The 25355-nt window shown below is 42.4% G+C and overlaps 1 protein-coding gene across 3 annotated transcripts in view; it reads right to left on the minus strand.

Moving 5' to 3' along the window:
- Positions 1 to 25355, minus strand: part of PFKL (phosphofructokinase, liver type) — a 241340-nt gene that overhangs the window by 37647 nt on the left and 178338 nt on the right. For all 3 annotated transcript variants that reach the window (XM_075179949.1, XM_075179951.1, XM_075179950.1), the window contains 4 exons: positions 7887 to 8051; positions 5594 to 5655; positions 4405 to 4516; positions 1463 to 1562 (listed from right to left, as the gene is read on the minus strand). In XM_075179949.1, coding sequence (XP_075036050.1) covers positions 1463 to 1562; positions 4405 to 4516; positions 5594 to 5655; positions 7887 to 8051 — 439 coding nt within the window. The remainder of the gene's footprint in view (positions 1 to 1462; positions 1563 to 4404; positions 4517 to 5593; positions 5656 to 7886; positions 8052 to 25355) is intronic.

The raw sequence follows: 25355 nt of genomic DNA on the forward strand, positions 1-25355 counted from the left end.
TCTGACAGAGCAGTGCCTGCGCTGCTGTTCTGGGAGTGTGCTCTCTATAATAGAACACACTCCCAGGTCTGCCACCAAAGAAGAACTTCCTATGTCAAAAAGGAATTAAATAAAATAAAGTTAAATGAAAAAAACACTAGCAGTACTAAAACATGCCCAACTCCTATGGGCACCTAGAAAAATCTGAGGAGGAAGAGGAAGAGGCGGGGGTTTGTAGAGGGGAGGGAGGGGTCTGTCAGCAGTGCTAAATATTAACTAGCTAGGTGCCAACTCCCGTGCTCCCCTACACAACCCCATGGTAAGCAGTGTCCCCCAGACTGGATGAAAGAGAAATAAGAGTTATTAATGAGGTTACCATTGATGACTTTTTCAAAGAGTTTTAAAGGCCTTTCCATATTTCAGAGGCAGCTGCCACAAAACAGCCTTTACAAACACAATAAAAGCAAAGCCCTTCCTGTTGACTGCATCATTCTATAGTGGTGAGGCAAGTTGACCAAGCTGGAATCGATATTCATTAGCATAAGGACTACAGTATGGGTTCACTAACAAATACAAAAGAAAATACTAGATGGTGGCAAACACTATTTTTATGTGTCAAATATTTTTGTGTGTTAAGGCAATAAAGAGCAATGAATTATTGTTCTTCCACAGAGCTCTTGCTTCGCCAGACAGCTGAGAAATTATAAATGCCCTTTGGCTCAAACAGTGTGAAAATGCCCTGGAGGTAGTTCAAACTTATAAAAAAAATCATCAACCTACATATAGTTTACTGCTAGAGTAAGGAAGAAAGTGTACCTAAATGAAGATAACAACTCAAGCACCAAGCGAATCCGTGGAAAAAGAAACTGAATTCTGGCAGTGTGTGATGGAATCCACTGGAGTTAAGAGGCTTTCCAAAAACTGAAAAATTATTTGCTGGTTCTACAGATTGGAAGCAAAGCCCAAAGGAAACCGAGATAAGTTAGCAGGATCCATGCCTGGATAAATGCTCATGTAACATAAAATCATTTGTTCATCAACAAGACTACCTATTAGGAGAAGATGGAACAGTCTTAGGGGCACCTGGAATACAATTGGAAGATCCTTTAAGACGCAAAGTTATGCATGTCAAAGAAAGGTGACGAACCCTGAAGTTGGTAGCGGAGTACTAGTTAACTAGCCAAAACAATAATTGGAGACAGTCAGGGCTAGTGGTAAATGACTTAATTATTTGTATTAAGTATAAGTATTAAGTATTTGTATTTGTATAATTATTTGTATTAATTGTAGAACAATGAGTCGAGATGTGTGTACTACACACAACTCAATTTGCCCCTCCCAACTCAATAAGTACAAATAAAAAAAAATGGGTCAATATATAGTGGGTTCATATATTGAGGGTTGTAGCCAAAGGTAATAATTCATTTATAAATCCCTTTCATTGAAGACAACTTTAAAAGTTATGGTTTTGGTTCACACTTACCTCTGCGATAGGACTCCCTCAGTTTCTCAGAAATCCACAGCACAGCCTTTACTCCAAGTTTTGTTCCATAATTGCGATCAAATGGGGTAGGTGCACCACCCTGAATTTGAAAAAAAATTACTGCTATTAAGTCTATAAAAATTTTAAAATAGGATAAGGTCAGACAATAGTGTAATTTCCTACTCAAATTTCTACATTTCTCAAAATAAGTAATTTGACATGAGTATACATTTCTTGAAAAGGTATTCTTGTAATATATAAATGCACCTTTTTTAATCAAGTATCTTAATGGACAGTGTGGCTACATTTTAACTTACCTGCATTTAGATTTTAGGTCTCAGATAAAATTTGAAATATATAGCTAAAAACTAGTAACAAAATACTAAAACATTGGGGAGGGGGATGCATGGCTTAGCCACTATCGTGAGTAGACATGTTGGCCATACGGCTTTTAAGAAAACAGATAAGTCATGTGATATATTTGCAGGCTACAATGTTTCACACAAAAGGATGAAATACTCAAGAGAACATGGTGATTACATTGATATTGATGACTACAGATCTTTCAAAATATGTCAGGGTACATTCTGAAGCTATGCAGATCATTGATGCCCCTTATTGGCGAATACCGCAAGAATAATTTGAAATAACGCTCGGGGTTCCTGCCTACAGGTGGCAAAAAATGAAAAAGTAGTCACACTGCACTCCCCTACAGACATGGAGGTATTGTTTATGCCACTGAACATTCAGGATACAGATATCCTGGAGTAACAAGTAGGCAGTCTTGTTAGGAAAGGGAAATGGCAGACCATACACTGAACCAAACAAGCATGAAAGTCCCACAAAGTTCCGAGACTGCAGAGTGGACATGAAAGTATTTGAGAGATGCCTTTTAGTTACTTGATGTTCTCTCAATGTTTGTTCTGTTGGGTTTCCTTAAATAGGTTTCAGTGCTGCAATCAAGGATGATAAGCATTATGAGGCAAAACAAGTAAAGTAGCCTTGGGTGAAGTTTGTCATTGTGATTTACCTATTCAAAATCCCACAGTAGAAATTAGGTTTACTATACACCTCACCTTTACCCAGGACAGCCTCAATCACTCTTTCTACTCCTTGTTTGTCCTCAGACAGAGTTATTGTCAGTATATTCTGAAGAATTCTCAAGAATCAGAATTAGGTTACAAGCAAAGCCTACAAAAGGTGTTAGTCAAAATTGCATGTTTAAAATTTAGTTAATACCAGTTACCCTCAAACCGGCCAAAGATCGGTTTGCTACTACTGATGGCACTACTACCAAGTGACCCCCAACACTGCAAACACAGCTTCCTGGGCATGGAATTACCGGTTGAATACCTTGTGTGCCAGGAGTGGTTCAAGTACTTTATTTAGGTTTTACCAATGTTTATAACTTGTTATTTTTTGCAGGCTGCCCATTATCCATAACCCAATCCTAGTCCCTTGTTCCTCTTTCCCCACCTTTCTACCCCCCTTCCCCCAGTCCAGTTCTTCTCCTGTGAAATGTGAGCTCTCTCCTTGTGGCAGAACCCCTGACATCTGAAATAAGGAAATCACAAAAAGGTTCTGGATAGTTTCAATTAAAACAAATAATTGACTATCCATCATAAGAGAGCTTACACACTGATAAAAAAAGATGCATTGCTACAGGAAATCGACTTTAAATATGGTCCCACAGCACCCTCATTATGCAACCACTACTACTCAAATGTATATTATAATAACAATTTGAAGGGAAAGACTAAAGGGGTGATGATAGTATTTGCTAGGTGGCTTACATTGATAGATGTAGAGAGACACAGCTTGGAGGAGGGTACAAGTCTCCAGGTAATTTAAAAGCCCCTGTCAGGGACAACCGTCCTTCTACAATAATATTCTGGACCAGTTGGAGCTGGCTTCAAGTAGGTAGTTGGAGAAGACCTCCAATGAATGCCAGACCCTAAATAGAATACAAAAACTCCAGTGGGGCACAGCAACATTTGGGAAAGGAATGTAGTATGGTCAGAACCACCATTTCACCAACACCAGCTGGTTGAAACCCAGAGATTCCTCCATCCAGATGGGCGCGGCTACACCTTTCACACCCACAAGGAGTCTATTCCTCTATTCCAGAATAGATTTTTTTTTTTTCCTTTAAACTATAGGCATCTTGATTTACTGCAATAAAGCAAGCATAGGACAGACCATTGGACCATGCTTCTATGTTTATAACTAACATAGTCTTGGAGCTTAAATTAGCTATTGCTTCAAGATTCATACTGCAGGGTACATAGGCCACCCCTGAGGAATAAATGTGGTATAAGGAGCAAGTTGCACCTTGGTTCCTTTATGAAAAAGCACAATGAAGCACAGAAGTCGGCTATATTGTGGATGAACCGCCATAAAGCCCCCTTATCTAGGAATTCGATCAAGGAGATTAATGTTGCAATGGCGACCTAAACAAACTATTAAACAATGAGGTGAATCTGGCTTTCACCAAGTTCTGCAACCATTTATTTTGCTGGGAAATCTGAGCACAAAGACTACTCATTTACATCCACTCTGTTAAAGATGAGAGAGGTAAAGTGCATCATGAGAGGAAGGAGATAGCTCAAACTTTCTGCTCTTATTATTAAAATGTATATATTACTGGGGCAAGCTACTACGGACACTAGCAGGTCAAACAAACAGATGTTGCCTCATATGTTCATAAAACGGACTTCAGACTGTCAGAAAAGGACATAAATTACTTGTTTATTTCCTGTAGTCAATAAAAGCAGATTGAATAGAAAATACAAAAACATAAAAACGTATTTTGGACCTAGTACATCCAAGATTATAAATGCAACATTAAAAGATGATTGTTAACCAATATATAAAACTATAAAAATGAAATAGTGCTTTAAAACTTCAAATTTGCCATTTAATAGTTTAGTAATCTAACATACTTGCTGTAAGTGTCCAAGAACATTGGTTCGGCAGTCAAAAATCCCTTTTCCTTCAGCAGAGTATAGATTATATAGAAATTCTGTTGAATAGTAATCATGGCATTTTTCATTCCTACAGAAGACAATATATGTTACTTTATGCTCTGAAATTAATATCCAACATAAGTATGTACATGAATGTGTGACAAAGCTTTATTAAGCTGGGTAATGCTTTGTTTTGGGATCTACAAACACTCAGTCCTTCAAAATAAAATATGACTTGCAACTGGATTCAATGGCTTCTGGCCCTTTTATTACATCCAGTGAAACACAGCAAACTATGCAGCTCAGAGCAAAAATCTAAATACCATCAGTTAACTAAATATTACATTCTAAACACACTTGTCAACTGGGTATCTAGGCTGCTAGCTAGAATATATCTAACATATAGGTTACTTTCACTGTTTTGTGAATTTGAGGCCATTTCAGGAACTGTCCCTTAGGGAGTGGAAGAACATGAACAAGTGAACAGCTCAATAATTGTATTTTTTCCTTCTGTAATTGATCACATGTGAATAATTACCTGATAATTCCTGCCAAGTCAAGCTCAAGGAAATTCCAACTTGTTTACTATACAGTAGTGGGAAGCCTACACTTGACTTTAAATACTCCATCCAAGGGACCCTTACAGTACTGTCTAACATATATGCAATGGATACAAACAAAACCTTCAGGAACACCCTGGGGCTTTTGATTCCCCACTAGTAGGGGTAAAGGCTAGCCCAGTGGCACAGTGGTTAGCATTGCTGCCTCACAGCACCCACAGGCCACAAAATGAACTCGCAGACTCAGACCCCAAACAAGCACTTAAATCCCACATGTATTCCAAAACTCACCCAGCCACTCTGACTTCCACACATGCACCCAACATGTCACTCAGACCTCCCCACATGCCCCTCAAACTTTGCCACATGCCCATTAGACCTCTCCCATATAATAAAAATAGTGAGTGCTGTTCATCATTAGTCCATGTGTGAACGCTTTAAGAACATTTCATAAATCTATGGTGACATCTATGTGCAAAGTATCTTCTTCTAGGAAGAATAGCAAGGCCTTTAAATATGATTACTAAGGGACACTGGCAGAAGTCACTTGCAAAGCACTCACATATGCATAAAAACACACACAAACTATTACACATATTCCACACCTCAATACAAGACCTCTTTGAATATCTGTCTTCATTTTGTCCGTCAAGTGCTCTACATTTTTCTAAAAAAACAAAAACAAAACAATGATGATATAAAATATTTTAATGGAAAAAAGCAAAACAAAAAAAAACAGTGTTTAAAAAAAATTTTGGAGATTATTCCCATAGCAATCTGCAGCCAACCTACTCATCTGGAGTGGAGTAAAATATTTTATTATATATTAAATTATATATTATATTTTAGCATCTTGAAATACAAATCTGACTTTTGGTAAAATAATGAAAAAAAAAACCAACAATTGGCGACACTTTAGTAGCTCCGCTAACAGCTCCTATCACAAATAATCTTAGTGGAGCTAGTGTAGCATCACCAATTATGTTTTTATTTTACCAAGACTAGGATTTTTACTTCAGGATGCCAGCAGTGCCAGGCCAGGCAGGGCCGGGCTTAGGTGAGAGAAAAAAAAAAAAGAAAGGAGGATGAAAGAGGGTGTAGTAGTAAAGTATTTATTTAAATTAAAAAGTAATTTAAAATGGTGTCTGTGCTTTATGTACATTTTCTCTGGTGCACTGCATGTCCCAGCAGGCTCTGGGTGCCATGGTATGCTGGAACTTGTAGTTCACCAAATGCCCGCATGTCCTTGCACTAATTCATATTCGTCGCTACAAGTACTTAAACTACTCAATGGCGGCCTGGGCATTCTGGGACTTATAATTATTTAATTTATAATTACCCCAAACCAACTGTACCAGGGGCGTAGGTAGAGTTTCCCTGCTATAGTTCCATCAGTCATGCCTGGCATATAGTCTTGGTATGGCCATTTTTAGCATCATGTCTCCCTCTTTTTGAGGGGGGGGGGGCAGGGGGGACGACTAGTTTTTTTTTTGTTAAAAGTATTTATTTTTTATACAAAAATACAAGTTCCTTGCTGATGACCATTAGTATCAGCACGGATCTTACACTAAGAGGTATTTTTGCACCCTGCTTTATACTCTACATAGCCTGCCCCTTCCCTACCCTGTTCCGCTTCTCTAAGCTCACATATGTGCATCTCAGTCTGCCCAAAAAAGCAAGATGTAATCCTTACTACAACGCATATACAGTAAGGAGAAGAGCATTTTGCACTACCGTGTCAGACTTACATCCGACCCTACATGAACTTTAAAACCCTCTGTGACTGGATCACTGCTAAATAACTTATTTGCGGCTGGATTATATAGAAATAATTTATTGCAGAAATGTATTTCAATCAGAGGTGCAGGCACAAATGTATAATTTGAAATTCACTTATCATGTTACATTGGGATGTGTTTTGTATGCAAGGGTCATTGTTTGGGTTTGTATCTTTGCTAGAGGAAGTCTGTTTGCTGATAGCAAGAAATGTTAAGCAAGTCTTTATGTAAAGTGACAAACACCTGTTTAGCCTGTATACCCAGCAGGTGGCCGCTGTCCTGCGTTACTAGATCTCAGATAATGCAAGAATCAAGTTTTAGCAAACAGAGAAGTGTAAATATTGTTGGCATTGCATGTAAATCCATGTTTGGGTAAAAACTTGCATCCTGATTCTAAATATAGCCTGTGAGACAGTGTTCAAATCTGTATAAAAAGCACTGTCTCGTATTGAAAATTGTTCTTTTTTGCTTCATCTGACCTGCTCCTGGTACCTTCAACCAGTCTGAGCAAATAAACATCACTTGCTTCAAAGACCTGCTTGGACACTTCTCTATTCCTGTGACCTACAGATTAGACCAAAAATCTACTCCGTTACCGGCTGTTACTGAGGTTTGGACCCAGCTTCCCAGCACCACCGCTCTGCCTGCTACACAGCAGCTCTGGCCTGTGTGATAGACCAGGGGATCCATCCACAGCAACCCTGATCAATGGAAAGAGGTCAGGAGTACTAGCCCATGTACACCAGCAAGGGGTACATTAGCAGCGTCAGTTACCCAGAAGAAACCCGGTACTGGATGCCGGTAAGGAGTCCAGTGGTGGCAGCATTTGTAAGCCCCTCCTACTGCGGCAAGAGGGCACATATGGGATAATGAAAGGGAACGGTGGCAAAGTATGCCCAGCCGATTCCCAGCAACAACAGACAGGGTGGCATAGGCGGTCCATCCTATCACCCCCTCATAATGGCACCTTCTAATATAGCAGTTTTAATTCTCTTGTACAAAATATAAAAAAATACTGTTTGCCAACACTTACTTTTGTGCTACCTTAAAATGAAGAATTTAATGCTATTTATCGCTAAACCATTCTGTTAACGTATTCGGTATTAAACTTAAACCTCACCTTCAGATCATGAATGTTAAACTGATCCTCGAAAACGTAAGCAGCATCTGCACCAACAGTTATTCCTGTCACTGTAGCAAGATAGCCACAATAACCACCCATGGTCTCTACAATGAACACGCGTCGCTTTGTTCCAGAAGCAGATTGTTTAATGCGGTCACAACTCTGTTTAATATCAAAAACAAGATGTTAAATAATTTTAAAAATGTCCTTAAGCTGTATTTTTCATATTAAAAAAAGAAGTAATTGCAGTATTAAGAGTACCAAAACAAACCAAAACCAAAACAATGTTGTCTCCAAACACAATTGTTAATATAAGCTTTTTTGATTAGTTGTTGATCAGAATTTCTCACATTTATACTTGCTTAGAGTTTGGGAATACTTTTATATGTATACAGTGGATAATTATTATTTTTTTTTTAATTATTATTATATTTTCCCATTACAGGTCCTTACCATTCTCCAAGTGTGATCTTACAGTATTCAAAACTTATATTATCTATAATTTTATTCAGGTACAAAGAATAAGTATAATGTCATTTTTTAGACTTAACATTTGAATAAATTAATAAAATATATGTAAAATTGTACATATCAATAATTGAAAAAAGTAATTTAATAAAAGCATAAGAAAGTGCCATACAAAGCTAAAAAGGCACACAGAACATCAGGCCGTTAAGATGGATTGCAACCTTAAAAGTCCTCCCTCGAAGGATTTCTCATGATGACATTTATAAAGCCACATGACAAAGTACATAATTAATGATGTCACCGATAACAGAATTTTTTTTTAACATTTCTACATCACTTGATCATTGGCATCAGACAACATTAGCTATGACATAAATGACAGCAGCAATAAACTGCAAACAGGTCACTCTAATAAAATATAATTAAAGGATAGTATACCTAAAGCTGGTGCACTAGTTAACAATGAGGGTTCTCATTAAAAATTAACAATTAGCTTTCGACTGTTTAGTATTGACTTGACAATAAAAGGAAAGGTCTAATAAATCGCTATAGTTCATTGCTGTTTTGAAATGTTGAGCAATTTCAACCCCTCCCAAATCTGCATAATTATTAACCACCACAGAAATGGAAAAGAGTTGCACTACCTGCATTGTGTAAAAAGAGGATTTATGTACTTACGTTAAATCCGTTTCTCTGATTCCGTCTGGGGGACACTGCTTACCATGGGTTGTGGAGGGGAGCTTAGGAGTTGGCACCTAACTAGTTAACTTTAGTACTGCCCACAGACCCCTCCCCTCTACAATCCCCCCGCCTCTTCCTCCTCAGTTATTTAAAAAGCCCCAAGGAGATAGGTCAATCAACCAAGAGCATATAGAGGAAAGGCAGAAGGGAGGGATCGCGTGTGTCCCCCAGACGGAATCAGAGAAACGGATTTAACGTAAGTACATAAATCCTCTTTTCTCTTTCATCCAGTCTGGGGGACACTGCTTACCATGGGGATGTTCTAAAGCAACTCCCTAAGGGTGGGACTACTCTGAAAGCCCCACTCGTAAAGCATTACGAGCGAAATTTGCATCCGCGGAAGCAAATATATTCAACTGGAAAACTTTGTAAAGGTGTGGACAGAGGACCAGGTGGCTGCTCTGCAAAGCTAGTCTGCAGAAGCCCCATATTTCGCTGCCCAAGACGCCCCTACCGATCTGGTAGAATGGGCCGTAAGTCTCTCTGGCACCGGACGGTTAGCCTTATGTAAGCTTGCCTAATGGTAGCCGTAATCCATTTAGCAATGGACTGTTTTGAGGCTGGCTAGCCTCTCTTATTAGCATCATAAAGAACAACAAGGAAACAGTACGCCTCATTAGAGAAGTTCCTTTGACATAAACGCGGAGAGCCCTAACCACATCTAACTTTTCCATAGACTCTGAATCCGAATGGGAAGTGGGAGAAAAGACCGGAATTACAATTTCCGGTTTTAGATGGAAAGCCGAAACTACTCTAGGAACGAAGGAAGGGAGGGTTCTTAACCGCTCTGTCCTTGTGGAAAACCAGATATGGTTCCTGGCAAGACCAATAGCCAAAAGAAAGAGGACCTTCAAAGTCAACCACTTCAAATCTGCCACAAATAATGGCTCAAAGGGAGGCCCTTTAAGCATGTCCAGCACCAGGTTGAGAACCCACAGTGCTGTAGGCGAAACATAGGGAGACAGAATATGCAAGACTCCCTGAAGGAAAGTCCTAATATCTGGCAAATCCGCTAATTTCAGGTGAAAAAAAGACTGAAAGTGCCGATACCTGAACTTCTAGGGAACCTAAACGAAGGCCTGCTTCCAGGCCTTCTAAAAGAAGAGCCAATAAACGAGGAAGACGAAAGGAGGACGTGTGACATGTCCTATTTTCGCACCATCTGATATAGGCCTTCCAAATCCGGAGATAGGTGCGAGCTGAGACCGGCTTTCTGGCTCGCATCATAGTGTTCGCCACGCTGGAGGAAAAAACCTCTAGCCCTCCAGAGGCTAGCTTAAACAGCCATGCCGATAACTGAGCTGAGGTAAATTCTGGTAACGGAAGGGGCCTTGCACAAGAAGGTCGTCTCGAGACGGAAGACGGAAACCCTGTCCTTCCGCCATAGAGATTATGTCTGCGTACCAGACTCGGCGCGGCCATGAGGGAGCTATTACAATTACTGGCAGACCTCCCTGCCTTACTCGGAGGAAACAGCTATCCCAACCTGAACTCCCATGACATCGTCATGACGTCCACTGCCACTTGGCCTTGCGCAGAACCTGTGAACCTTTCTGTTGTGTCTGGAGGCCCTGAGATTTATGTCCGGAAGACCCCATCTCTGAACCAGGGACTGGAAAATTTCCGGATGGAGTGGCCACTCCCCCGGTTCTGTCCAAACCAAAATTTGAGCTGCAATACACTCCTGGTTCCTCCCTGCCTGTTGACATATGCCACAACTGTGGCATTGTCCGACTGAACTCTGACAGGGTGGTCCTGGAGGAGGGACTGGGCCCCCCGGAGGGCCAGTAGAATTGCCTTCAACTCCAGCACGTTTATGGATAGGGCTGATTCCTGAACCGACCAAAGTCCCTGGAGCCTGAGTTGCAGGATTACCGCCCCCCCCAACCTTTTAGGCTGGCGTCCGTCGTGGCTATGATCCAAGAACATGGAGCGAAACACCTGCCCACTGTCTTGTGATCCTGAATCAGCCACCACTGAAGTGAATCTCTCACCCTGGAGATAGAGATTCTCTGGAGATCCAAGCGTAGGTGGGATCCTGACCATTTCGTCCACAGATTCCACTGAAGACATCGAGAATGGGCTCGACCGAAGGGGATGGTCTCGAAGGAGGCCACCATATTTTATTTTTAGCAGCCGCATGCACAAGTGCATTGAGGGGCTGGGAGAAGATAAGACCTGAGTAGTAATACTCTGAATAGAACTGATCTTCTCGACAGGCAGGAACATCCTTTGCTGGCTGGTGTCCATAATGAGCCCTAGGAAAACCATGCGTTGACACAAAACCATCTGGGATTTCCTTAAGTTTATTAGCCATCCATGGCCCTCGAGAACCGCCAAGGTGAGGGATAAGTGATGACGTAAGCAATTCTTAGTGGAGGATTTGATGAACAGGTCATCTGAATAGGGCACGACCTGAACTCCTTGAAGGTAAAGATATGCTGCCATAACTGACATGATCTTCGTGAAAACCCTCAGTGCCGTTAAGAGGGCGAAGGGAAGGGCCCGAAATGGATAGTGGAAGGATCCCACCGAGAATCTTAGAAGAGACTGATGTTGGATCCAAATGGGAATATGGAGGTATGCATCTTTTATGTCTATGGACGCCATAAACTGATTCTTCTGTAATCCGTTTATCACTGACTTTAGGGATTCCATCCGAAATTTGTCCACCCGTAAGTGCACATTGAGGCCCTTTAAGTTTAGGGTGGGACGAAAAGAGCCGTCCGGCTTCTTGACCAGAAACAGGTTTGAATAAAACCCCTGTCCCTTCTGGTAATCTAGGACCCTGCAGATAACTCTTTGAGAAAGAAGAGAGGCGACACAATCCTGTATTGCCTGCCTTCTTGATGGATCTCGGGGGAGCGGGGTCATGAAGAAGCGATGTGGAACCGGGCCCAGCAGGTTTATCCTGTAACCCTCTGATATAATGCCCCGAATCCAAGAATCTTGGGAGGACGCTGCCCACTGTTCCTGAAACAAAGACAGACGTCCCCCCACTGGCACCCCTTCCAGGAGAACAGAGTGGTCGTCAGGACGCAGGCTTTTCTTGGGTCTTGGAGGCCTGGCGTCTAGCTGCAAACGAGGATCTCCCCCTGGCAGAGGAGCCTCGAGAATTGGGCTGCTTGCCTCTAAAGGACTGTCCTCTAGGCAAGGAGGTCCACCGAAAAGGCTGACGAAAAGAGCTGACCCGAGGGTTTCGGCTCCTGCTAGGGAATACCGGCAAGGAAGTACTTTTGCCCCCGTTGCCTGGGAGATCAGGGTATCCAATTCCGGACCGAACAAACCTGCTGCAGAAAAAGGAATGGTTTCCATGGACTTTTTTTTTATTCCGCATCTCCTTTCCAGTATTTCAGCCATAACGTTCTTCTTGCTGAAATAGATGCAGCCCGAATAGAAGAGGATACAGCCGCTGTGTTCTGGGCCGCCTCATAAAGGTACCCCGATGCCTCCTTCAAATGCAAAGCCAGGGGAAATAAATCAGAGTCCTGCAAGGCCTCTGCCAGCTGGTCTGCCCATGCTTCCATGGCTCTAGCCACCCAAGCCGAAGCAAATGTGGGCCTAAAGGAAGAACCCGCAGCCGTAAATATAGATTTCAGCTGGGGTCATTGACATCCTGCAGAGATGCAGAACCTGGAGCTGGGAGTAAAGTGTGCTTGGCCAATCGGGTTATTGGAATATCCACTTTTGGAATACTCTCCAAGCGAACGACATCTTCCTCCTGCAATGGGTACAAGGAAGAGAACCTTTTGGGAACAGAGAACCTCTTATCAGGCTGTTTCCAGGCTCCTTCTGCAATATCCTTAAGTTCTACGGAAGGGGGAAAACGGATAGCCTTTCTTTTGGCCTTCTTAAAGAGACTTCTGTCTCTAGGAGTAGGATCCTCCGGTTCTGGGAGGTCCAACGCTTGTTTCATTGCTAAAACCAAATCATTAATAAATTGGCTTTTAGAGCTTTCTTCCTGTCCCAAAGGTTGAACCTGGTCAGGATCAGAAATAATTTCACCCTCCTCCTCTGAAAACGCCTCAGAGTCTGAAAGGACCATAAGGGTATTATCAGATTTAGGCCTCCTTCTTTTAGCAGGCGGAATGTTTGGGGATTAAAGTAACTGGTTTAGTTTATCCAAACCCTTTATAAATGCTGTAGACCATGCCTGATCTGTGGGAACAGGGGCTAGGTCTGTATGAGAAGAGGAAGGTCCTGGTATAGACGTTCCAATAGAACCTGTGGTAACAGGGAGGCCCAACTGAGTACTAGAATTATTAGCCACTGAAGTAGCCACAGTAGATAGCAATTGATTAGATTGAAAAACCATCTGTGCTAAAGAGGAAACCGACTGTTTCAGGAAGGTCACCTAGGCCGGTTCCTCCGTCAGTGGGGCTGAAACATGCCGGGTTTGCGCAGGGGAGACCCCTGCCTCGCAGACAGAGCAGAGCGCCAACGGGTCCTTCTGCCCACAAGGTAATTTTACATTACATTTAGAACATGTAAAATATTTTGCAATAGGGCCCTTTCCCTTATCTGACATTTTTAATAAAGGAAGGCACACCAAACACACAGACTTAAATTGATAAATTTAGCTGAGTAGAGAGAGAGAGAGAGATAAATGTGTGGAGAGAAAAGTGTAACTACAAGTAATCAACTAATCTACTTATAAAAGTTGTACTTGTAATATTTTAAACACAAAATAATACCTAAGCAAGTAGGAGAACTATAACATAACCCCTACTAGCTCACTTGTATACATCAATACAGAATATGTGTTTAAATATATCTGATACTTAGCCCATAGGCCCAACAGGGGAGAAGTCCAACAGCAGTATCCTGGTGCCTGCTCCCTCAGATCAGTTCTCTCTTCCCGGGCTTCTCCTTGGCGCCAGAAGACCGGGTTACACCATCTCTCTCTCTGGAAGGAGGGGGAACTCTATTTCCTAGCTCCCCCCCTTCAGTAATGCTGCCTCTGTTAGCGATTTCCATATAAAAAATAAGAGGCATTTAAAGGCAGAGTAGTGGAGACCTCCAGGGGAACCTGATGCCCCCTCCTATGCATTAGGGGGGATCCAGGTATAGCCCCCTTCTTTTTCAGCCACCGCAGCACTCCTGTGCCAAAATCCAAGATGGCCGCCGCTATGAGAAATGTCCGATAACCGGCGCTCTATGCCTGCAGTGGCAGCGCCGGTTATCGGGGAGGCTCCAGGAGTGACAGTGGTCCGTGAGACCGCTTGTCACTCCCAATTCAGGCACTCGTTTCTTCTGTCCCGGTCAGTGAGAGCCGCTGGCTCTCATCTGACAGTGGAATGCCTGCGCTTCTCTATAGTAGAACACACTCCAGCGCTGCCATCTGTGAAAAAAAGTTCAAAAGAATAAAATAAAATTGTAAATTTAAACTAAGCACTAAAAAACACTGCCCAACTCCACGGGCACCTAAAAAAAACTGAGGAGGAAGAGGCGGGGGGATTGTAGAGGGGAGGGGTCTGTAGGCAGTACTAAAGTTAACTAGTTAGGTGCCAACTCCCAAGCTCCCCTCCACAACCCATGGTAAGCAGTGTCCCCCAGACTGGATGAAAGAGAAATTATATTGTTGTGGAACTGTAATTTCAAGCCATGATTTTCTGGGACTTGACGTTCTACACACAGCATTCCAGGTGCTGTAGAGGTGAACGCTAAAGTTTGACATCACATAAAGTACCACAGGGGGTGATTCTGGCCATCGGTACTAGGCCAGGGACTAAAACTCTGCCGTGCCTCACAAGTTCAATGTCTATAATGGTCTACTCTTGTACTAGACACATTTTTCAGTGTTGTTCCATGTTTCACCTTTTAATCAAGAAATTTCACACTATTCAGTTTTTGTAAAACTATGACCAAAGCAGAAAAAGAAAATGCAGAGGAAGGTGGGTAGGGACCCCAAACACAAGCACCTCCAGTGAGGGGAAAACCCCATCATAGGCATTTAAACTTATTGCACCGTGTAGGGCCTGGGAAGAAATTGGGCAGTTATTTTGTTAACCTCTGTCCTACTCCACTTTAGGTGGGTCTATTTTATTAAGCAGCCATTTTATTTTACTTTTTTACTCAGTATATCCCAACTCATCAGGGGGCAAGTAAAATCAGAGGATTGTATGAGAGTTTCTAGATATATAATTTTAGCAGACTAGTAAACATGAGGGAGCCGGGGTGGGGTGTGGATGTGTGTGCTTGGAGACAAAATGAAATATCAACACTTTTTACAGATCACATTCTAGAAAGATTTTACATTGAATATGAGGAAAGGGCAGCACAGAACTTTCTGATATTGTTCTCTCCTCGCTGGCAGTGAGGAGAGAATATAGCACAGTTGCATCCCACGAATATAAATATTTATTTTAAACACTTAAATATCTCAAAATTGGTGCAAACTTAATTTAAACAAAAACACCAAGTCCAAAATAAAAGATTTAATGATGCACAAAAAAATACCCTTGCCAATATATCTAAGCATGACAATTTTCATTAAGGGACAGTTTTGATTTAAAAGTATTATCATCAGAAAACAGGATGATGGAATGCTCAGTTTCTCCTACCATTCCATTAGTATAATGTGTGACCCATTCTTATTTCATAGTTATAGCCAAATATAGGATTGCTATAACTACAAATATTCATAATTACAGTATGTAATACCTGAAACCAGGATCCGCTGTGAGCAGATGGGTCTGTAAGCTCGCAGTGCAAGGAAGAGCGAGTTGATTGCGTCCTTTCCCATAGAACTCCCCATATAAATTGGACTGTCCAAACATATATTTCCCCATTAAGGTTTAAATGTGCAGTGCATTATAACTTCTATTTTCAGGTGCTAGTAACTTCCCAGTTATACAATTGATATGACAGAAAATTGATATTGTGAGAACTAAATATATTGACGGTAACCCACATAGGGATCGGTCGATTAAAGTGGTGGTGTATGTGCTGACTCTTCTTACCACCACAACATGATTTAAATATTTAACGTTTTAAATATGTTTTCAGTTTTTATTTTGCTGCATCAACTGTATTAGGAGTGGATGTGCAAGCAACACTATAAATTTATCAGCAGATTTCCCTGAGCATGAGCTGTCCTCCCCGGTTACCTCTGCCCAGCAGCCAACTATGCACTTTAAAGGAGGTACTACTGGCTGTGACTGGAACAGTGCTTCCCTGGCTCGGCCAGTACTTGTGGGGCAAGTCCAAAAGAAAAAAAAATAACAGGACTGGCGACAGAATATGAATAAGATGACACACACATATATATATATATATATATATATATATATATATATATATATATATATATATATATAAATAAATATATACACACATGTATATATATATATACATATATATATATATATATACACACACACACACACATTACCAAGCTTTCTGACTGATTGAAATTTTCATAGGTAAAAGTAGGGTCTATTTAAGTGATATACTACTGCGCATCTCTCAGTGTGCCCTGATTGGTACTGAAGAAAGACGTAAAAGAGCAGGAGACAGAAAAAAAGAACAAAATGAAAGAAGGAAAATAGAATGGGGCATTGATGATTAAAGTCCTGAATAAAAATGGGATTTTTATACTTGCCATTGACTCCTTTCCTCTAAATTCATCTGGGGGACACAGCTACCATGGGTGGTAGGATGGGATCAAGCTGGCACTAAAAAAATTAATTTCATGATGGAAGCTCTTCCCCTCTGCAACCCCTGGTATACATCAGTTCAATTTTAAAAAGCACACAGACTAACATGCAATAATTAAACTAGAACACGGAGCATAAGGATGGGAACGTAGTGTCCCCTAGGTGATTTCAGAGAAAAGGAATCATACATATTAGAAATATATATATCTATATACACATACCTGCACACACACATATATGCACACACATGTAACACCCCCTTTCCTAAGTTTAAGGCGTGTATGGGTGTGTTTCGGTTCCTGGCCCACTAGTTTATCTTTATTCTCGGTATGCAGTGCTTCCACCTTGGTATTCAGACAGTAAGCACTTCGCGAGGTAATGCCCTTGTTCAGTGACACCAGGAACCCTCCGTTCCCTTACTCTGAAACCCAGGCTCGAACACAGAAAACACACACCACTCTTTAGCTAGCTTTAGAAACCACCGGCACATTTATTTCTAGAGTGGTTCCCCAGGCTAGGTTCTTTTTAGCAAATTTGCATAATGGGTGCACATTTAACGCAGTATAATCGGCTCAGAGATAAACTAAACAGATTAACAATTAGCTTATCATATAATAACACACAGTTCTTAATATCCTAAAGACTAGCTTCAGAGATACCTCTGCATCTTATTATTTTAGAGAACAGTTCACACTAAACAGGGACATGTAAAAACACGGCAGTTGAAACCGATATAACTTTCACATATACATATGACTGTCCAATATGTAACAATATGCAACACACATCATAAAGTGCATTTGGTATTCATATAAACAGGCTCAGTTTGTTACTTTTCAGTAACACAATATGAGTTCTCAGTAGAAATAAAATGTTAGATGCCTCCAGCAATCAATAATGTAATAAACACAGATTTCTCCGATGCTTGTCACATGTAGCAGAACTACAGCCTCTCTTGAGTGATTTTCATAATACCGAATTCTTATAACTAATTGCCTATATGACCATAAGCTTGTCTAACTATCCCTAAACTTACCCTTTAAAATGTAACTCAGTCCCAGAACAAGGGTATATATCATTACTCTTCGGGACTTCCCACCTGGTCCCTGAAAAACTAAACTAATATGTACATTTTGTTCAGTCTTTTCTAGTCAATAAGGAAGTATAATAAAACTAAAGGGTACTTATTAATATATTGCTTCAGGTCCAGTTTCAGGCGATCTCTTCAGGATCGGGGTACAGGTATTTAAAGTGGTGTGAAAGAGGTCTTATTTCTTGCTTCTCAGCTTTAATAATGTAGTTTGTCTTCTGGCAATCTGATTTCTTTTTCCCACTCTGTTGGTTAAATTTCAACCTGCTGCTGTATATGTCACTCTGTTCAGTCTCCTCTTGCCTCTCTCATCTCCGTTCCAACTTCTCACTTCTGCCTACTGTCCATTTTCCTGCTCGTCACTTTCTTCCTCTCCTTCTCACTTGCAGCCTCCTTTTTCTCTGGCCCCACTTAATCCAGGCCAACCACTACACTTCAACGGTCAATTTCCAATCATTCTTTTCAACTGTCACTTTCGCTCGCTCCCTTGATCTCAGTGATGTCACTGTGGGCAGAGCTTTATCAATCCCTGACATTAGTGCCCATGTGTGGGCCATCATGTCCGCCGTCACAACACACTCCCCCTGTGAGGCTGGTCCAGTTGATGGGCAAGTTCCACACCCTGAAAAGAAAAATTGGTTAATACATCCTGTCTATTAACACAGACACACTGGCCTTGACAAACAACTTCTCTGACTGTAGGGGGTCCAAAGTATGGCCAGGGAAAGACCCAATAGGGATGAACTATACTGGGCACTTCAGTAGCCCTTCCTAAATGCTCGTAAGCTAGCATCACGAGAGCCCTAACATTTCACCTGAGTTGCCTGAAGGGTACCGAGCGTTATTGGTCTCCCCTGACACCCATCCAGGGTGTTAGATCTTTCCTCCAATTCTGCAGTCTCCAGAAGCACTCTTCACTGGTTCACTTGGCATCTCAACTTCAGAGGTAACCTCGGGTCTGAATTTTTTCAGTCTTCGCACTGGCTCTTTTTGGCTTCTCCAAAGCCCTCTCAGTAGACTTGAGTAGCCCAGCATGTCTCTGAGTAGTAACAACTTTCTCTGCCTCTCTAGAAAGAGGGTCGTTGTATCCCCGCTGACTCTTCTTTAGATTCAGGGTTCTTCCTTTGACGAATTTCATCATGATGTTGAACTCCTTGCCTACTGGATCGTCTGATAATGTGAAACATCTTCAATCTCCTCACTCTGGAACCTTACATCCGTACCGATGGGCAATAGGTGTTGTCCATGGTAGATTTTCACAGGTCTTTTCTGCCCTTCGGGCTTCACTCGATATACAGGTGACCCAGGCATTTTGGATACCACTTCATATGGCTCTCTCCTCCAGTGATTTGCCCATTCATATTTTCCTTCACCAGGTCAGGTGCCTCGAACCCATGGATGTTTGGCCATAAAATTAACTGCTCATCTCTGTCTTCTTCTGGGTCTGGACACACTAGTGTGATTACTCGCACGTTCTTTTTGATGCAAGCTTCTTTTAAAAATTTGAGTTCAACAGTTACATATCCCAAATATGGATAACTTCATTCATTAAGACCCCAGCTAGTCAATCCGGACAACGGGCACAATTCCACATTAGACAAATTCTCACGATACCACTTCTCAAATATAATGGATATGTGTGAACCACCGACTGTAGGTCAGATGACTGACCCTTTCAGGTGACATTCTCCTCCAGGTGGAGGGTAGGTTCCCCTTAGTGTTTACATTTACACCTCACGAGAGCACAGGTTGGGGTTCTCTGGTCCCCCCTCCTTGTTTCCCGACGGCATTCCAGAGGGGCGATTTCTGTCATGCGGGGCTCTGGGACTCCAATGATTTGGGCACAGTCTGGCTATATGTTCCACTCGGTTGCACTCAAAGCATATCTGAGTCTCCCTTCCTCTCGTGGGTTGACCGGCACGCGGAGTAGTAGTTGTCTTTGACAGATTGCTTGGAGTTTCTTTGGCAAGTTGTAAAGCTATATGTTCTTTCTGAGTGTGGATGACCATCATTAATTCCTATTCCTTAATGCTGGACTCCGCCTTCAGGCTAACTGCTTTTGCCTTTTAAATTACTCGCTCTCTGGAGTCTACTAGCGCTTCCTCCTGTTTGATCTCCTATATGATGATTGAAGATAGCAGCGATTCTCCCAACATAACTGCTCCTTAGCTTCAGAGCAACTGGGTCTAAGGATAAGGCACCTCACAGTAACTGTCGCATGCGACTCTCATCCACATTTGCACTAGTCATCCCTCTCTTCTCTACAATCCGATATATCAGCTTGTCCAAGCAGTAAAGATATTTGAACATGGCTCTTGATAAGTGTTTCTTAGCTTGTATAGCAGATCAGTAGCATCCTCAGCCGTCCCAAAGTACCATAATGTGTGTGTGTATACACACACACACACACACGTAAATGGTACGATACTCAGCCCTTCAGTGTAAAAGAGGAGCTTGGTTTTTATTCTTATTTCGATTATTATTATTTTTTTATAAATATTTTTTTACTACTACTTTTGATCTATATTTAAACTTCATTATTTATTTTCTGATCACTAACATAGAAATGCATTAATGAATGAGGATTTCCTGCAACACCGCTGCTAGTTTGAGGCAATTGCTGGAATGTTACAGGCATCCGGTCACCCATCTGATCTGGAGAAATACTGGACCCCAGGTGAATAATATTCCGTTATAATGTATATTTTAATGAACATTATCCTTTAGAAAAGACAAATTGAACAGATTGTCTGTGTGCATTTTTCCTATTGCATAGCAAACTTGTAATTATGTCTAGAACAAAGTGTAAAAGCATGTACTATATCACCAATGACCTAACTCGGCTTCACAGCTGGGGTTTATACTAAACTATGACCTCGAAGCTTCAAGTCAGTTGGCTCCTTAAAGGATCAGTAAATCGCTGTCTGTCCTAGCACCCACTCATCTGGTGGGACGTAGTTCTACAGCCATGGTGGCTGTAACTGGCCTGACTGTTATCACCACACCTAATGAAACCTGCTATACCACATTGTAAAAAAGACAACAGTGTGAGTCAATCACTGGGAAGATAAGATACACCTCTACTCTCATTAATCAGTACACACCAGACAGAACAGTGCAAGTGCGCCTGCTATCCAGGGTAAGCTCCCCACACAGAATTTAATTACTGTCTTTCTTCACACAAAGAGGCCTCAACAACCTTCTCACAGTGGAGCCCACATCCCCATCTTCCACATGCCAGACCTAGTTAACCATGAGCTGAATTTTAGACCTGCCCTTACCAACGTACCATTTGGAGTATAGTACTATTGAAGGCCTCTACCAGTCTGTAGGAATGGTGTAGGTCATATGCGATTTTTCTTATAGAACAAGCTTAGAAATGTGATGTGACCTCTATTCAAGGAGGAGGAGAAGTTAAGTCTGTATTATGTCTTGACATTAAGTGAGGTGCTTGTCATTAAGTGAGGTCTTCACCTATAGCAGGCGTCATTTCTTTTGAAAAGCTATATGTTCGCCAGTACTTGCATGCTCTTAGGACTTTACTCGCAGTATTAGTTACTTAAGTATGTGGAATCTTGACACCACCTTAGGGAGGAATGAATGCTTACTTCGATGAACTGCCCTATCCTAAAATAATAAGAGGAGACTTGCACGATAATGCTGCAAACTCTGAAATTATTCTAGCGGATGAGATGGTCAAGAGGAAGACAGTTTTCCAGGGCGAAAACTTTAAATTCACTGTGTCCAAGATTTCAAACAGGGAATGCTGTAAAGTATTTAACACCAAGTTTAAATCCTAAGACACTACATGAGGAATATACGAACGCTGTACAGGACGTACCCCCTGAAAGAAAGTTTGAACATCAGAAGACCTAAAAAGCAGAGACCTGACCCTTAAGTGAACTAAGGCACAAACCATCATCCAGCCCATCCTGCAAGGCTATAAACAACCTGGACAACCGAAAAGAGGAGGTAGAGTACCTCTTCTTTTCACACCAGGCGAGATATGTCCCCCAGATGCAATGGTATATTTTAGCGGAACCCGGATTGCGAGCCCCAAACATGGTTTGCACCAAGCGCTCAGACAGACCCTTAGCTCGAAGGATCATGGCTTCAACAGCCACGCCGTTAAACCCAGACATTCTAAACAGAGATGATAAAACAGTCCTCCACTTAACAGGTCTGACCGTAGCAGCAGACGATGCGACTGACCCCCTCCCAACCCCGGCATTGGAGAAAAAGTCTGTGTACCAAGCCATCAGAGGTCAATATTGCGCCACCAGGATGACCAGAAAACCTTCTCTCTTTACCTTTTTAAGACCCTTAGATTCATAACTGCCAGTGGAAATTGCTAAACTAAATGGAACTGCCATGGAACAGACATGGCACCTACTGAGAAGGCTAAAGGATCTCGAGAGCAGAAGAGCTGGAATTTGTAGTTCAACACTGATTCCATTATGTCAACTACTGGTTGACTCCACCTGTCTACAAAACTAGCTATACACCTAAGGATAAGAGGGACCATTCCCGTTATTCAGAGTCTACCTGTTGAGAAAATCAACTTACCAATTTGGTACCACTGGCACGAAAATTGATATGACAGCTTGAACATGAGATTTGGCCCACTGAAATATCCTGAGAGTCTCTCGCATAAGAGATTCTTGGTACCGCCCTGGTGATTGAGGTATAGCACCAACGTTACATTGTCCAACTGTATCTTCACCATCCATCCCTGCAGCAATTGATGTACGCTGATCAGAGCGTGGAACATAGATCGCAGTTCCAATACAATGATTGGAAGTTTGAATTCTTTCAGAGTTTCAAAGACCTTGAAATCGAGCGTAAAGAGATGACACCCCAACCCCGAAGGCTAGCATCCGTTGTAATCAAAGTCCAATCACAGATCGAGAATTGTCAAGCACTGCAGACATTGTTTTTCTGCAGCCACCAAAGGAACGACTGACGCACACGAGGAGAAATACGGATTACATGACCAGACAGATTCAGGTGGCATCTGTTCCACTTCAACAGAAGTTCCAGCTGGAACTCCCGAACATGAAACTGATCAAACTGGACTGCCTGGAAAGTCAATACCATCTTGCCCAGAAGCCTCATGTAGAAGTGTAAAGCTTGAATTTTGAATCAAGAACACCCACTGTTGTGAATCCGTTGGGTGAACAACAGCGGGACTTCTTGAAGAGGAGGATCCAAAACATGGGACTCCAGAGTATGGGTCATTACCTGGATATGGGACATGAGTACTGTCGGGTAGTCATCCTTAAGAAGCTCGTCCAAGTAAGGTTTGATCGTAATCCCCTTGGACCTCAACAGCGCCACCATGACCTTGGTGTAGACCCACGAATCCATGGCCAGACCAAAACGAAGTGCCTACAACTGATCCAGCTGAACCGCAAACCTGTGGAGGAACCGATGACCCTTCTAGATGGGAACATGCAGATACACATCTTTGATGTCTAGAGTCACCATGAACTCCCCTCATTTCATACTGTGAATCACCAACCACAAAGACTTTTGAATCTGAGAACCCTGACCAGGGGTGTTTAAAGATTTTAGATTCAGAATTAGCCTGAAGGAGCCGTCGGGTTTTGGAAAAAATAGGTTGGAATAATCCCCCAAACATTTTTGCGATTCCTGAACCGGAATAACCGGTTCAGCGAATGGATAGCCTCCCGCAGAGACAGACACTTTTCGGGAATGTGGGAAGGCCCGTTGAGAAGAACCGCCTGAGAGGCTACCCAAGGAGATCGATCAAGTACCCTGGTTTATAATTCCACATAAACAGACATCCATGGTAGGCTTAAACCACTGATCCCTAAATATATGAGAAGACTGGCTCCCACCACGGCAGAACAGAGGGGTAGAATGCCCGTCACGCAAACGGCTCGCCTGCCAAGCAAACCAGGCATGATGTGTTCGCTGCAGACCACTCTTTTGGGGACGACTGACCTGTGGAGGAGTGACCGTAGAGTACTGACTCCGAAACCTGCCTGAAGCTCGAAAGGAGCAAACCTGGACATCTTTGGTTTGGGAGCACTGGTAAGAAGAAAAGTACTTTTACTTCCTGCTACAATGGTGTCAAGCTGAGTCTGACGAGCAGAGACTGCAGTGGCAGAGATGCTTCCCCAATCAGTCCCGCATCCAGGGCCGTCTCTCCCAGGAAATACGTAGCTCTCTGAATCTGTTCCACCAAAAGAAGCAGTTCAGTTATGAATATGGTCTTACTGTTATCATTCAGACAGCTGTTCTGACCAGCATTCTATAGCCTTGTTAACTCCTTGGTGACTCCTTGCGGCTGAAGCGGGCCGCAAGGAGTCACCCGCTGCCACGAAAATGGACTTAAGGATGTCCTCAACCTTATGGTCTGCGCCGTCGTTAAAGAGAGGCTGTGTTGGAAAGAGGAATGGTAGTGACCTTAGCCAACCTTGCAAATGGAGCATCCACAGATGGAGGTGCCTCCCATTATGTAAGAACCTCAGGGGGAAAATGATAACTAGACTGCAGCAGTTGGGACACCTGGAACTTATATTCCAGTGAAGACCAAGGCTCCCTCAACAAATCCTCCAACTGAGAAGAAGAGGGAAAAGACAAATAAGTCTTTGACCACCTTGCAAACAGAGAAGGCTCAGCAGTCCCAGGGACAACTGCCTCAGGAAACTCCAGCACCTGGCACACAGCCTGAATCAAATCTTCCACCCCCCAACTATCAGAAGGAACATCCTTCACAAATAAAGAGGAGCTCTCCATGTCAGATTCAACCACCTCACCCTCCTCCTGGGAAGAACAGTCACAATCTGACTCACTTTCCTGCAGGGGTGCGGCCACCCACCTGCATTTGTAGGAGGACAGTGTGGTGGACTGCAACATCCTCTCCAAAGAGGAAGAAACGAAAACCAAACCCTTTACGGAGGTCGCAAACCCATGAACCCAGGCCAGTTCTTCAGAATCTACAACCACAGGTCCAGCCAGAACACAGCTTGGAGAACTAGAAACATACGCCACCCCACTCACTACAGAGGAAAGGAAATTTGGATAAGGATCACCCAATGATTGCGATCACACCAATTGGGCAAAGTCAGCCACATCATTGGTCAATGACCGAGCCCAGGCAGGCTTTGCAAAGTCTAATCCAGTCTAAACCTCTGGTGCACAGAGCATGCAAACCCTAGACTGCATGTTACACATAGATGGGACAAAACACACTGAAAAAAACATTGCGAAAAAGACAAGCAGCACACAATCAAAGCGCAGAACACTGCTTACCATGGGTTGTGGAGGGGAGCTTGGGAGTTGGCACCTAACTAGTTAATTTAGTACTGCTGGCAAACCCCTCCCCTCTACAAACCCCCTGCCTCTTCCTGTCCAGTTAGTTTTAACAAGCCCAAGATAAAAAGGGCAGTCACACAAGAACACACAGAAGAAAACAGAAGGGAGGGATCGCAGTGTCCCCCAGACGGAATCAGAGAAACGGATTTAACGTAAGTACATAAA

Source organism: Mixophyes fleayi, chromosome 7, assembly GCF_038048845.1.
Source record: "Mixophyes fleayi isolate aMixFle1 chromosome 7, aMixFle1.hap1, whole genome shotgun sequence".
In the NCBI taxonomy this organism is placed as follows: Eukaryota; Metazoa; Chordata; class Amphibia; order Anura; family Limnodynastidae; genus Mixophyes; species Mixophyes fleayi.